This window comes from Myotis yumanensis, unplaced genomic scaffold, assembly GCF_028538775.1.
Source record: "Myotis yumanensis isolate MYYU_CA2020_CCGP unplaced genomic scaffold, mMyoYum1.0.hap1 SCAF_16, whole genome shotgun sequence".
Taxonomy (NCBI): Eukaryota; Metazoa; Chordata; class Mammalia; order Chiroptera; family Vespertilionidae; genus Myotis; species Myotis yumanensis.
The window spans coordinates 6,714,165-6,729,393 of record NW_027223767.1 but is presented as its reverse complement, the minus strand read 5'-3'; the positions used below and the strand labels follow the sequence as shown (position 1 = coordinate 6,729,393).

The window sequence follows — 15,229 nt, the reverse complement described above, 5'->3', positions numbered from 1 at the left end:
CTCCCCACCCCACACTGCACTCCAGGCGGGTGGACCCTGCCCTGCTGACTCCCTGCCTGGACCCCGCCTCTCTGCCCTTGTTGCCCATCTCCCACCCACCCATCCGCTAGGTCTCAGTTTGCAGGTCAGTTTCCTGGAACCCTTCCCTGTGCACCCTCCGCCCACTCTGTCCATCGGTCTCCCAGGCTGCCATGTCCTCTGCTGACACTCCCGACTGTTGCTGCCTGGTACCTGTCTGCCAGCTCCCATATTCTATCCGGGCTTTTTTAGTGCTTTCCAATCATTTTTATCTCAGGGAACGCAGTAGAAAGTCAGGCTATCGGTACAATGGGGTGAACTGAAGGAATTTTCTTTATAACATACTTTTATTGATTTTAGAGAAGAAGGGAGAAGGAGAGAGAGAGAAACATCAATGATGAGAGAGAATCATTGATCGGCTGCCTCTTGCACATCCCCTACTGGGGATCGAGCCTGCAACCCAGGCATGTGCCTTTGACCAGAATCAAACCTGGGACGCTTCAGTCTGCAGGCCGATGCTCTATCCACTGAGCCGAACCAGCTAGTGCTGAAGGAACTTTCAAACCCAACAGGAGTCTGCTCCCAGCTAAAGGCAGCTGGGTGAAGGTCCCAGCTCACAGCAGACCCAAAAAATAAGTGAATCAGCAAGTCCTGTTGCACCAGTGCCCCCCAACTCGGGGAGCTCTGGACTAAATGAGGGAGCCAGCGAGTCCTGTTGCACCAGTGCCCCCCACTGGGGGAGCTTGGACAAAATGAGGGACCCAGCGAGTGACCTGAGTCCAGGTCCTGCTCCTGAGCTATTCCTTAGTGAGTCTCAATGTCTCATCTATAAAATGAGGGCAAGACTGTCTCAATACACAGGCTTCACTTGGTTCCTTTTTGTTTTGTGTTTAATGCCATTCTCAGTGTTGATACGGGTCCTGGGAACAGGCTCCCTGTGATGCCGCCCGTGGAGTATAAACCGGTGTACACTCCGGAGTATAGATGGGTGGTGCAAGTCCGAACCCCTAAAACGTGCAAAATGCCTAAAGTCTGGCTTAACAATCGCACATCTAGAAACTTACCCTCAGAATGTATCCTGATCGGCTCTGTGAATAGCAGTCTGTCTGTAAGGTATTCCTCCCAACATTTTTTCTATGTAAAGAAATGGAAAAATACCAAGTATCCAAACAGAGTCTAGAGATGGAATTAATTGTGGTATAGCCATAGAATAGGCCACTGTGTAACTAATGATGATGATGTAAAAGAATTCTTAATGGCATGGGGAAATTATTAAGATATATTGAAATTAAGTAAGTAACAAAACCACAATTCAGTATGTTCTCGGTTCTTTTTTAGGTAGATATGTTATTAAGAAAAGGCTAGAAAGAAAGAAACCAATATGTTTCCCTGAATAACCAATTTAGAATTTCTTCTTTGTGATTTTTTTATAGTTTCAGTGTTTCCAAGATGAACATATATTGCTTTTATAATCCATGTTTTAGGAAAAATAAAGCATCATGGAAATAAACTTCACAGAGTTTGAACTGGCGCACCTTTGCCCATAACGTGCGGAAGCCCTGAGGTTCCAGGGTCGGGCCGGCCAGGGGGCGGTGGTCTGTGAGGGGCTGGTGCTGGAGTGACCTGCTCCCTGGGAGGTGTGCTCATGTCCTCCGCAGGCCTCGCCAACCTCCTCTCTTCTTATTCGTATCCCTGAGCACACTGGTTTACACACCAAAAGTAAGCCCCATGATTTCCTGTGATGTCCAGGAGGGTCAGAAATTAAGCTTCCACATACAGTTGCCCATCACGATAAATTAGATTCAGGTGTGCTTTTCTAAGGGTGCTTTTCACAATTTGAATACAACTGGCTCCCACAGACCTTGGAGAAAGAAGGAACAACCTTTTTTTTCACACAAGGTCCAACTGAGGAAAAATAAAAGTGTTTATGATCCACATTTTTCTCCCACCCAAAATAAAACCTGCTTTGTAGAATCCCATAGGAAGGGGGAAATCTGTCCTTATAAGCTATAAAACACATTATGAAAGAATAACAACAGTTAAAATATTTGCACTGCTTTTTAGCCATCTCAGTCTGGGCACACTTGAGGTGGAACAACACAGGCACCGTCCTAAACTTGACTCTGAGAAATTATGTCGCCCACCATATCTGAAAACCAAGTGAGAAGTCGTTTCAGGGGATGGGAGAGGAGGGGTGCGGGCAGGTAGGAAGCCAGGCTGGAGGCATGAGCCCTGTGCAGAGGGTGGGAGAGGTGGGGTGGGGTGTGGGCAGGTAGGAAACCAGGCTGGAGGCATGAGCCCTGTGCAGTCGCTTCATCAGCGTGTGTGGGTTTGAAGAGGGACAGTAAGAACTTTGGGGGAAATATGAACAAAGTAATTGTTCAGAGGATGCAAAAGGCCAATAGTGGAGGTAGAAGATAAAGACAGGTTTGGGAGGAGATTAAATTAGAGCAAAAATAGAGTTTATCTTTAAAAATGGAGATGGTGTCCCCTCCCCCCCAAAATGGGAGAAGGGTCAGGCAGTAAAGATGAGGATATTTGCCACTGCTGAGGGCATTAGGGGCCAGGATGAATCTGGAGACTTGAGAAAGGGGAGAGGAATTGGTCGGTTATAGGACTTTCTCTAGCAGGAGTGGAGACAGTGGGCCAGAAGGCGGATTCAGAAATGGCACCCAGAGTGGGAGTGGTTTTGGGGGGTGGGGAACAGAATAAAGACTGAGGGTGCCGAGTGAGGGCTGAGGAAGTAGCTGGCAAGATTTAGGAGCGGTGGCCGGGACAGAGAAAGTTCTCCCTCCGACTGCATGTGCCGAGGAGTCTCGGGGTAGCTCACGGGCCTTCCATCTCAAGCATCTGGACAGCAGCGCATCCCTGGTTGGCTCTCAGCTCCATTCAGACTCCCATCTGCTGGGAGCTGCCTCCAGGCCCAGCGCTCAGCACACCAGTGGGAGCTGGACTTCTCCAAGCCCCTCCCAGCTCTCGGTTCTGTTTCCCTGACTCACCTGGCATTCCAGCTGGCGCTCTCCTCATCTCCCAACCCCCTTCCCAGTCCTGACTTGTCATAGTCTTTTTCCTCAAGGGGCAGGGTTGGGAGCACAGGGCTTCCCTCCAGCCGTGGGAACCTGCAGCCCTGGGAATGGAGGGTGATGCCTCCCATGGGGGAGAAAGGTTGTCTTCCTGGGGAACTAGCTGTTGCCAGACCTGAGCCCCCGAGAAGCTGCACACCGTGACTCCCGCCTCCCAGTGGGCGCAGTGTGGACCCTGCCGGGTGGTGTCCTCAGAGGCCCCGGCCTGACTTCTGTAGGGAGAGGGGGCGGTGGAGTGACCTCAGGTTTCTTAAAGAATAAATGAACATGCATATTATCAGAAACTAGTACATCCAATTTATGTTCACTTCAGAGTCTTCTACAAGATTCTGCACAAAGTGTACTCTGAAAAAGTAGACTGTTGAGAATGAGGCTTGCGGTCATCATTGCCATTGCAGCTTCACTTGGCAGTTTTCCTTACATTTTCCAGTTTCGTGAAGAAGATGCCCAGACAGGAAGGAGCCAGCCCTGCTCCCAGCTGGCTTCCTCGGATGGGTGGGTGCTGCCCATCAGCTCCAGTCCCTGCTGGGTTCACACTGAAAGTGACCACTATGCTCTGCTCTCTTGCAGCCCGCTGCTCGCTGTGACCTTTGCCGCTTGCTGTGCTGTCCCAGGAGTCGCCCTTCTGACCTGGGGGGTGAACCCCCTCACAGGAGCCCTGGGGCTCTTCAACATTTTCCTGTACACCTGCTGCTACACCCCGCTGAAGAGGGTCAGCATTGCCAACACGTGGGTCGGAGCCGTGGTGGGTGCCATCCCTCCTGTCATGGGCTGGACAGCAGCTACTGGCAGCCTAGATGCTGGTGAGTGTGTCCCGCCTGCTCAGCGGGCTCGTGGGCAGGTGCGGGGGCAGGCACTCAGGCTCTCTCTGCATCATTCGCAGGCACCGGTCAGAGGCGCTTCCTGCCCCAGATGGCAGGACTTGGTGCTAGAGTCCATTTCACTGGGCCCTGTGGGTAGTGCGCGCAGGGGCAGGCTGAAATAGTGTGCGCACAGCTCACGGAGACTGTCCTGACTTCTCTCTCAACTGGAAGAGCGGGGAGGAAACCGGAGGCGAGCGCCTCAGCCTGCGGCAGCAAGTGCAGTGGAAAGAAAGTGCCCACGGAGCACGAGTCGGGTTGGCCCGGGGACTCACTGGGGGCGTCCTACCAGGAGGTGCCTGGCAGGCCTCTGCTCGCCGGGACCACCGCCCCTCGCTGGCAGGCCTGCGGCACTAGCTCCTTCCTCCCACAGACCCGGTGTTTCCCCTCTGAAAGAACAGACTATTTCCATTAGTTTCTCATTTATTTTTATATGGTTTGCTTAAATTGTTCATGCTGTCTACAGTAAAACCATTGAGACATTTCCACATTTTTTTGGTGGTATGTCACAACTAAATTTGTGGGGTGAATAGCCCATTTTTACCATCTGTAAGGGAAGTTTCACAGTCTAATTAGTCAAGTAATTAGTGTTTTTGCCCGACACTTAGGAAGTGGTGAGGTTTCCTGCAATATATGTAAGTACATATTTTTCACATGAGAGATCAAAAGGCAATTGACCATAAACCGTTGCCCCATAAGCCACATTTCTGAAACTTTATAAAAGCTCTGAGGCTCGGATTTGGCAAGCTTACAAAGATGCTTACACCTTTGCCATGATTGTCTCTTAGGATGGTTTTAATATCCTGTAGATGTCGGGCTTCCATGAATCTACAGATGCAGCATTCCAAGAGGCACGCGCTTGTTTGGTCTGGGCTGAGCCGGCCAGTCTCCTCCCCACAGAGCACCGTGCCTGGAGCGGGGCGCGGGGGGAGCCCAGCTCCACCTGACAGCTGGGCCCTCAGAACGTACTTGACCCCTTTATGCTGGTGTCTCCTCATCTCCCCCACATGGGGCCAATAATGGTCCCTTCTCATTGCGTTGTGAGGATTAAATGAATTATGTTTGTGTTCCTCATTCATCCAGTGGGCAGGTTCATACAGACCACGAAAGGTCATGAGATCTTATTGGGATGCAAACAGAGCGACAGTTGTCGCCTGGCTGCTGTTTGAAGCCTGTGAGGGGCTCCTGGCCTGGTGGGGTGCATCGTCATGTCTGCCTGGGGTAAGGCGGGCAAGGGGAGACCGCATGGACTAGATGACATCCGAGTTCCCCCCAGGTTACAATTTAAATGTAAAGGGTAACCTGCATACACCAAACTCCTGGTCAGATTCCTCCTCCTCAGTTCTGCCTGGAGTCTCAACCTTGACTTGGTCCAGACTCCCTCGGCCCCCTAACCCAGCTCCCCTCCTGTGCCCTCCATACCTTTCAAGTGGTTTCCCAGTCATGTCAGGTGGGGCCAGAAAAGAAAGTCAGCCACTCGCAGGCTCTCAGCCTCCCGTGCCACCCCATCCACACCAGGCAGTGCTGCTTGCCACTTAGATGCCCGGCGCCAAGCCACCTGCCTGGCCAGCCAGGGATGCCAGGCCCTCCTCAGTTTCCTCTCACCTGCACGAAGGAGCAAGGCACCCACAGCTGCCTTTTCGGTCTTGGAAATCCCAGGCCAGGTGGCACCAGGGTCAGGTATGACAGCTGCAGGACAGGTATCATTGGAGACAGGAGGCAGTCGAATCCAGGTCAGGAGAACTGGGTCGCTCGGTTGTGTGGGGTTTTGGACCCAGGTTCTTGCTGAGGGCTCGGTGCCCCTGTCACACTCCCAGGCAGCTTCCTGTGAGAGTGGGAGCCTCAGCAGAGTCGGCCAGAGAAAGAGAGAGCTTTGCAAAAGCCCTCCCTCCCGCTTCAGTGCACACCTTCCGCAGGAGCCCTTGTTGTTCAGGGACGGTCTGGACTTGGCTAAGCTGCGAATAGACATATTTTAAATAAAACTTGGGGTATGGTCTTTCTGTGACCCAGATTTAATCATTTACATACAAACTCATTAATGAGGGACAGCTAAGAGCCAGGCTATGCCTTGTTTCAAGTAGCAAGATGAAAATGCATATTTATCTTGAAAAAGGAGACCCTTCATCTACCTGAAGTGACCCCGGCATGCACGAGAGGGCTGTGCAACCACAGAGCAATTCCTCAGCAGCGTGTGAGGTTGACGTCTGTCACCCTTTTTCTATAATTCTTAATGATGCGTGCGGATGCCGCAGCACTGCGGGGGTTACTGCCCCCAGTTCTAATGCACCAGGGGTCACACTGTGCACCTAAAGCCTATCAAGTTGGCACAGAAAGAATAATGCTACTTTACATCATGCTTCAAACAGCTTCAAAAAGTGTTTCAAAGCACTATATTGATAGAGCAAACTTGAGATAAGCAGGAGATCCTTGAATGAATGAATCGGTGCGTAAATGCCTTCTATTTAACAGATGACAAAACTAGGTTAACCCACAGGCAATTGCCAATATTTACTGAGCATGAGCTGTGTAAAGGCACCACACAGGAGGAAGCGATACGAAGAAGTAGGCACCCGAGGGATCTCATTTAAAGATCTTTGTTACTAGGATTTTAGGAGTGAGGTGGAATGCGATTTTCAGGTCATTTTGCCATCTTCTAGGACTGCACTGTCTAATATGGCATCCACTAGCCACATGTGCTCTTTACTTTTCAATTTAAACGTAAGAAGTCCGTTCAGTCCCTTTGTCCCTGTTCCAAACGCCCACAGCCACGTGTGGCTGACAGCTGCCGTGTGACAGCGCAGGCCTGGAGCATGCTCACCCTCCGGACAGTTCCGCCCGGAAGGACGGGTGGATGTCCTGTGAACCTGCGCTCCATTCCTCAGGCGAGTTTGCACTGTAATAATAGGCACTGTGGGGTCTGTACTGTGGTCTCGCCAAAGTCGAACACAGTGGTCCTCACACCTCAGTGTCCGGGGAACCCCTGGAGGGTTTGCTGAGATGGGTCCTGGGCCTGGATCAGGACTTCCCATTTGGGCCCAGGGTCTGGGAATGTGCATTTCTAACAAGTCCCCAGGTGGTGCTGCTGCTGGTGCCCCATGCGGAGACCACACTGAGACAGGACCCGGAGGGCTCCAGCTGTTAGAATACCTGGAAATACCCAGGGGTTAGGCAGAGGGCATGGGCAGATGGCATTACTTGAGATGCACCAGTGGTGTCATTTGTATTAGCCACAGAGGTTACATCTCTCATCTGAGTTCCTATCTTAGGGGACTTGTTTGCTTGAAAAAGCCCTTCTTCAGTGGTATCTCCAAGCCTTGTTATCTTTGAGCCTCCCAAGACGGATCACTTAGGAGAAGCCTGTGAGGAATACTGTGTTTAGCTACCCTGATAGTGAGGAAGAGGAGGGTGTGAGGAGGCTGGGTGATCACCTCTCAGTGGACTAGCCTGGGCTAGGAATTGCTGGGGCCTCCACCTTCTTATGCAGCTTCATTGTGCAGGGATCAGTTGAGGACCTACTGTGTGCTGGGCACTGAGAGACACAAATATTACTACAATCCAGTCCTCACAGAAACCATGCCTCACTTCATCTTCAGGGCGAGGCAGGCGGGTAACCAGACAATTGAGCGAAGGCGTAGCAGGAAAGGGGTCTGCAGAGGGCTGCGAGCTGGTCTGAGGCGGCCTTGGAGCACAGCGGGTTCTGGATTAAGTCATGATGAGCTCACCTGCAAAGGGGACGTGCTTTCCAAGGAGAGGAAAGAGCAGGTACACAGAGCATGTAGCCATGGAACCAGAACAAGCAGGGACATGATCTGAGGAGCTGCCGCCTGAGGAGCTGATACGTTATCGGAAGGAGGTAGAGACCCCCTGGAGGCTTTCCCAGGAAGCAGCGGGTTTCCACTGGAGGGTTAGTTCACCGTGTGCAGCAGCTGGTTCTCCATGGGGTTGGGCATCTGTCCCTGAAGCCTGTCGCTGAAGTTGCGTCTTCTCCTCCTGCCCCTGCCGCTCCTCCCCTCTCCAGTTAGGGCTCCCCGTATTCGAGGCTGCCCCACCCTCCTGAGGCCTCAACCTGGCCGCTGAAAGAGCAGCTGGTGAACACCAGTGAATGCGCAGGTGGGAGGGAAGGATAAACGAAGGGCAGCGATTCCCTGAGCACGTCCCATTCCTTTGCCCTGCCTCCCTGGCTCTCAGCCAGGGCATCAGAGGCCCAGCAACGTCGCTTTTGCCACTTGGTCCCTTGGGCCTGCAGAAGCCCTCTCCCAGGGTCAGCAGATGGCGGCAGGATGGGGAGGAGGCAGCTCAGCCCTCCTGTGGACGGTCCTCCTTGCAGAACTGACTATCCAGTTGGCAGAGATAAACGCGAGGTCAGTCGCTATAGAAAACAGCGCACCCAGGGGTTTGTCGAGATAGGAAGTGGTGGCTGCTGGGCCAGTGAAGCTGCAGAGCACTGAGCACTGAAGGGCCTGCTGCCTCCATAAAACACCAGTAGGGCCCGATGGTCTTTCGGGCCCTGATTTTTCCCCACAGCTACCTCATTGCTCTTGTTGTTTCCCTGTCAGACAGTGAAAGACGGTCTCTCCTTGTCTTAGATGCCCCAGTCAGGTGGGTCCAGAGCCTGTGCTCCCTGGGTCTGCCCGGCGGGGCGTCCAACTCAGGGGGAGCAAGGCAGTTACGGCTGGCGTGGGAATGGTGAGCGTGGATAAATGTTAGTGTCTCTTGGTATTTGCTACTTAATAGCTGCTCAGGAGCTATGAGCACTGCTTTCCCTCCCAGGTGCAGCACAGACAGCTGTCTGTGGAGTTAGGTTGGAGAGGGCTACGTTTTCAGGTGCCGGCCCAGCACAGGGAGCGCGCTCCGTGGCTATCCTGCCGGTCAAGGTCATTGTTAGAATAGGTCAAGGTCATCATTAGACTGGTATTCTACCTGCGTCCCTTTCCCTCCAAGGCTCGGCCTTGGCCTCCCACTTGCCTAATTGCTTTGCATTTTATATTTTTAACTTAAACTGCTGTTACTAGAAAATATTAAAAATGCTTACCAAGTAAAACTCAGGAAGGCCACCGCAGGGGACTGTTCTGGTCCCTGGTCTGGCCAGCTGGTGCCTTAGGGGTGGAGGTACTGGGTTTGATTCTGCTCTCAGCGGACAGCAGAGAAGGGAGTGGCCTGCCAGGGCCCTAGCAAAGGGTCTGTGGGGGTAGGGGGCTCTGCAGACAAGTGCGGGCAGCAGGCAGCCCAGCTCCCTGAGGGCCTGGACCACGTGTGGCAGGCCTCTTCATAGTGTTTATCTCGAGAGGCTGTCTAGTTCCCCGTGGCTTCAGATTAAAATCTCATCCCTCCTCCTTGCCAAGCCCACCTCTCCTTCCATCAGCCCCATTTCTTAAAAAGGCTCAGATTCTATTTTATAATTTTCCTGAATTTGAGTAAATCCCAGTCTTGGGCGTTTGTGGCGTGGGCCTGGGTGACAGTCTTGTGGAGCTGATTCCTAAATTGCCTTTGGTTTGTCACTCAGATGTTGTGTGGTAAACATTATGTCAGACAACATTCAGTTACAAATGAGGACTTAGGCGTGGGCGCTTATCAGGAAGTGATATTTACAGATGGATGGTTTTAGAACAAAAAGAGAATGAGTGTTTTTAGCCTCAGCTGGTAAACTACAAAATGTTCAGTCCTATTTCACTTTATTTACCTCCTTCCCTCCAGGATAAGAAAATAGAATGGAGAGAATTTATTCACTCATTCTCCCAGCAAATATTTGCAGGCTTACCAGGCACTGTTGAACCCAAGCACTTTTAAAGACTTTCTTTAAAATACTGCCTGTTAAAATCAAACTCAAAAATGAGTGTGTTCATTTTGTGTGAGAATTTTTTCATAACTAGCCTTAGAGCTCAGATTAATTAAGACAAATGATATTTTAAAGACAGAGGGAACAAGGGATGTTTTCATGGGAGTGTTAGCACAGCAAACAGTATTCAGAGCCCTGTTCTCCTCAAAGGCGAAAGCACAGAGGCTGGAAAAGGGTGTTTGGAAATGCGTTGCTGGAGCCGAGGCTGGCGGTGTAAGGAGGCCGGCTTGGGGCCGAGGTGTGCTCGTCTTGTCAGTTGACAGAGCCTTTAGGGGGAGCGTTTAGGGCGCAGGGCCAGTGCCTCCTGAAGGAAGTGGCAGCGGGTGCCTGGTGGCAGCCCGGTGGCTTTGCTGTGGCCGCGCGGCTCAGGAACAGGCTAGTGGGTGTCCCTCGGGACCACCTGAGTGTGTTGGACCCACAGGTGCTCGAAACTGCCCTCCAGGGGTAAGATGGGGAAGGAGAGGAGCACTTTGTTCAGAGTCAGAGCTTGGTGACTCCCTTATTCTCGTCTTTCCCTTCCAAGGAAACCGGGTGCCCGCTGGGCGTAGGGTGTGCAATAGGCGAGGCCCCTCTTGGGCCTCGGCAGCTTCCCAGAAGCCGTCGGAGGGAGCAGGCCCTGCAAACTGTTTCATTGCAGAGGACGGGGGGCCTTGCCTAGTGGCTGTGCAGCTGATAAACCGGCCCACGTCCTCTCCCCTTTACCTGCCACGCCTGCCCTCCCACCTGTTGCAACACTGAGGTCTCTTTCAGGGCCCCTTTGTGCTCCCCTCAAAGGAAAGGCTTCCAGATCCCTGAGCACCAAGCTCTGGGTGTGGCGCTGCTTCCCAGCTGCCCCACCCCCATTTACATGACCACACCCGGTAGCCAGTCATGGACCAGAGGCTGTGAGGGCCATGAGGAGAGGGAGCCTACTGTATGGAAGGCAAGACCCCCGAACCCAGCACCAGACTCGCTGGAGCCCCATTCTTTATCCTCTTCAAGGCCATGCTCGGACAGTGAGTGACAGTGAGTGGCCTGGGAGGAAGGGTGAGTGTAAGCCCCCAGGCAGCAGAGAGTAGAGCTGAAGCTGCCAGAGGAACGCTTCTGGGAAGAACGAGTCAGAGCTCCATCCTCTTAGGAAAGAGTCAGCTGGGTTGCCTGGGCCTGTCTGCCAGCAGAATGCCAGGAGCACGCCCGGCAGCATTCCATGTTGGAGCAGAGGTGGCCACGGAGGTTCTCCCGGCAGAGTGGGGGCATGACTGACAGGTGCTCGGAGTTCAGAAGACCGTGTGTGTTCAGTCACCAGGAAGACGCTCTGAGCCTTGTCCCCTGGTCAGAGCCGGGTGCCCGAGGTCAGGGTCCCCCAGCTGCTGACCACAGCCCTGCAGGCATGCTCCTGAGTCCTCTCAGTGTGGAGGGCAGTGAGCATGCCCGGACTCCCGCATCGTCTCTGGTGTGGCCTGTGGCTGGGACTCTGGCACCGTGGTCTCAGGAAGCTGCTGTCCTTGGGAGAACCTTCCCCACAGACGTGCCACCATTTCAGATTCTCAGTATTTCATATATTCACAGACCAGCAAATACCCAATTAAAATGAAGGAAGCAGACTTTTCTTCCAGATAACGTTAAAGCAAGTAGGTACAAAGATTCTGCAGTTAGATAGGAAAATGAGAAAATACATTTAATAGTCGCAGAAGACACACCGTGTGTGTGAATGCATTGAACCTCCAAGACCATCCTCAGGTCCGCTTTACACATTGCTTCTTCCAGGAAGCCTTCCCTGACCTCTCCCAGGCTGACCTTGGTCTTCCTGCCGGGTGCTCACCACAGCACCGCCTCTGGGCTGTAATCCCTTCCCCGCGCCAGCGGAGGCCTTGGGGACAGACTGCACCTAAGGTGTAGTGGGCGCACATGAATATTTGTTGCTACAGCAGATCGGCCCAATAAAACTAGACCACTCTGTGGGCGTGAGGCTGAGGGGAGGCCTTTGAATTAGTAACTGAGTGCTTTGTGTTCACCGCACAGGGACGGTGGGTCCCCACAGCCCCGGACTAATTCAAGTCTTCTGGTTGCAGCTCCTTATCTTGATGAGAGGAATTTGTCTTCCGTCCTGTGGATGAGCAGCGGCAGTTGCAGCCGAGGAGAACTGTGGGGGCAGTGGTTTTCTGATTAGTCCATTAAGGCTGCGCTGTGATTTCTAAAGCGCTTTCATTTGTGACATGAGCCAAACCCATACCCATTTCCTCTCACATAGAAAGCAGCGAGCTACTCTTAGGAAAATGATTTTTTAAGTTGTTATTTTAAGGAGAAGCATAACTGAGAAGTGTGTATTGAGCACAGCAGAATCCTGCAGTTGGCACACTAAGAAGGGGGCTTTCGAGAAGGAGGAGAGAAATCCATCTGGATCTGATTTTAACCCTTTCGGGTCTGGTTTCCAGGCGGAGTTGCCCTTTCTCGGCCACTTCGATAAACAGATCCTGGGCTCTGACTTCTTTTCCCTCCCGGCTTCTAAGTCATCGCTGACGTTCTGTCCCCTGTGCATGGCTGCGTAGCTGCACACCGTCCTGCGCTCAGACCTCCTGGCCGGAGGCTGCGCAGTCGCTGGGATGGCCAGTCCACGGACTTCGTGCTCAGAAGCCTCCAAGCGGCCCGGCCCTGAGAACCGCTTAGAACACGTTCTCTTCACTGGTCCCTTTAAAGCCCAGAGATCATTCTGTTTTCCCATCAAACTTCGAGGAGAAGTCTTCTTCTCTCCCCCGTGTGTGACTCAGTTGTACCCGGACGGTCCAACCTGCCCTTCTGTGCCTCCTGGTTCCCCAAAGGTACTCACTGGCCACAGAAATACTTCAGTCTGTTGAGCGCCCACTGGCATTATGTCTACTAAGCAATGCACATCCCTTCTTTTAAAGATGCTCTGTTGGCCAGCGTGTGGGCACAGCCGGGAGCCCAGCACAGAGCGCCCAGGGCAGCCCCTCCCAAGGCGTTTGCTTGTGCTGTAGGGGCTTCTCTTGGGGGGGGGGGGGGGGCAAGAGCCTCAAAGTGTGTCACTCTAAGCCCTGCAGCAGGGCACCCCGCCCCCCAATGCCAGCGCCCTGCCCACCCAGATGAGAGCTGGGGCAGGGAGATTGTGGAGAGCAGGCTGGGCAGGCTGAGCGGAGGTGAGAACCCAGCTGGCAGGGCCTAGGGCCCCCCTGAAGGTGGAATCGGGCAGAGCCCTTTGGGGCCGGAGGCCTTCGGGTGGGAGGTGGTGCCCTGGTAAAATTCCAACGCTCTCTGCTTCCCTGTCTCCACAGGAGCCTTTCTTCTGGGCGGAATCCTCTACTCCTGGCAGTTCCCGCACTTCAATGCGCTGAGCTGGGGCCTCCGGGAGGACTACTCCCGCGGGGGCTACTGCATGATGTCGGTCACGCACCCCGCCCTGTGCCGGCGGGTCGCCCTGCGCCACTGCCTGGCGCTGCTCGCGCTGTCCGCCGCAGCCCCCGCCCTGGGGGTCACCACGTGGACCTTCCCCGTCATCGCGCTCCCCATCAACCTGTACATTTCCTACCTCGGCTTCCGGTTCTACAGGGACGCGGACAGGAAGAGCTCCAGGAAGCTGTTCTTCTGCAGCCTCTGGCACCTGCCCTTGCTCCTGCTGCTCATGCTCACCTGCAAGCGGCGGGGCGCGGACAGGGACAGCGGGGAGCCTCAAAGCTGAAATCACACTGGCCTGTGGGAAACACAACAGGGAGACGCACACCTTTTTCCCTCTGCTGTGAGGCAAGAATCGTTCAGGATTCCGGAGGAGGAGAAAAGAAGTCGCTGGATTCAGTACAAGGTGCAAAGCGATTTGGTGCTCATGATCCTGCAACAAAATTTTTAGTGATGATATACAAAATCCTCCCAAATAGGAATTGGGCTGGCTCAGTAGGTTAATACAAAGAAAGACTATATTTCCCTTCGAGGGCCTTTACATATCTCTTCCTGCACCTCCACCCCATTCTGTCCTTCCTCACTTCCATGAGCAAGTGCGCCTCTTCCGCCACCCCCACCTTCTCTGCCCACCCACTGAGCCGCATAGTCCCTCCAGCGACACTGACACGAGGAAGAATCCCAAACGGTTGCCTGGGGTCCCAGACTGGACTGCCAGCCCCACCCTCCCCTCATCAGCACCTCAGCATTTGCAAAACCCCGGGAATCCAAGGCCTCCTTACAGGAGGGTCAGAGCATTTCCTTCTGGAAGGGGAGTGCTAGACTTAACACCCGAACCCCCCAGCTCGCTCCACGCTGTCCCTCAGCCAGTGTGCACAGCCCCCCCCCCCCCCAACTTTGCTGGGGGCCCGCTCAGGCCCGTAGGGAAGGAATCAGAAGGAGTGAACTTAGGACTCTGGCTTGTCCTGCTCACATTCTTGTCCCCTCAGCGAGAAACACATTTCTTCCTCCTTCCGAATTCAGAAATTACCCCACACATCCATGTAGCCAGGTGTGACCTCATCAACTGTGGGTTCACAGTCCTTCCCGTGCGCCCCCTTCCCCTGTCCAGTTCCATTTGCCTGAAAGTCTTGAAGCTTAACGGTGTTTTAATTGCCCAGTCTCCAGGGCAAGGATTCATGTGGAAAGTTTAAACAGCATTTACTTATTTTTTTAAATTTTTATTGATTTCAGAGAGGAAGGGAGAGAAACATCAATGATTAGAGAATCATTGATCGGCTGCCTCCTACACGCCCCCCACTGGGGATCGAAACCACACCCCAAGCATGTGCCCTGACCAGGAATCGAACCTCGACCTCCTGGTTCATAGGTCGATGCTCAACAACTGAGCCACCTCCACAAGGCCCAGTGGCATGGAAACAGCCGTTGCAATAGGCCTGTTCTCCGAGATTTCTAAAGCGGTTACACTCAGCGTCTGGCCCTGTCTCTGTGCATCTGAAATGTTCCCTCCTGGCCGCAGCCAGGTCATCTTCTGCGGGGGACGTGGCCCAGGGGTGACTGGGAAGAACGTCTGCAACCTGTTGCAGCCCTGAAATGTGTAAAATGCCTCGGTTCTCCTTTCTGCTGAGTAAACGACTATGAGAACGGGAGCTGTGCTGGTTTTATTTGTCATCCTGGGCCGAGTGTGGACGGTTTCTGGTAGAATTGATAGCATTTGGCTCATTTTCATGAGCGAGCAGAGTAGAGGTGGGCACATGGGCAGTTCTCTGCAGGGAGGGAAGGAGCCCCCTGTGCACCCAAAAGAATAGTAACAAAAGGCCGTGACCCGCTGCCCCGCCCCACCTTCTCAGACTCATTTGAGTCTTCCCTTCTCCTTTCCAATCCATCACCGAAGAAACCCTCCTTGGGGACTCTGGCTTGTCCTTCTGCTCAGGAAATTCCCGGGGTTGCTGTCCCCCAACATCGGAGGACCGAGCCTCCCGGCCCTCAGACCCGACACTCCGATTTCTCTCGGGGACACTGCAAGGTGAGGCCCTTCACGCCTT

At 53.4% G+C, this 15,229-nt stretch overlaps 1 protein-coding gene across 1 annotated transcript in view; it reads left to right on the top strand.

Annotated features, from left to right (window-relative positions):
* The window catches only part of COX10 (cytochrome c oxidase assembly factor heme A:farnesyltransferase COX10), a 112,374-nt gene extending 97,541 nt beyond the window's left edge, over positions 1 to 14,833 (top strand). Inside the window, exons 6-7 of the mRNA XM_070392942.1 lie at positions 3,672 to 3,904; positions 13,067 to 14,833. Of these exons, the coding sequence (XP_070249043.1) occupies positions 3,672 to 3,904; positions 13,067 to 13,470 (637 nt within the window). The 3' untranslated portion in view covers positions 13,471 to 14,833. The remainder of the gene's footprint in view (positions 1 to 3,671; positions 3,905 to 13,066) is intronic.
* The last annotated feature ends 396 nt before the right edge of the window (positions 14,834 to 15,229 follow it).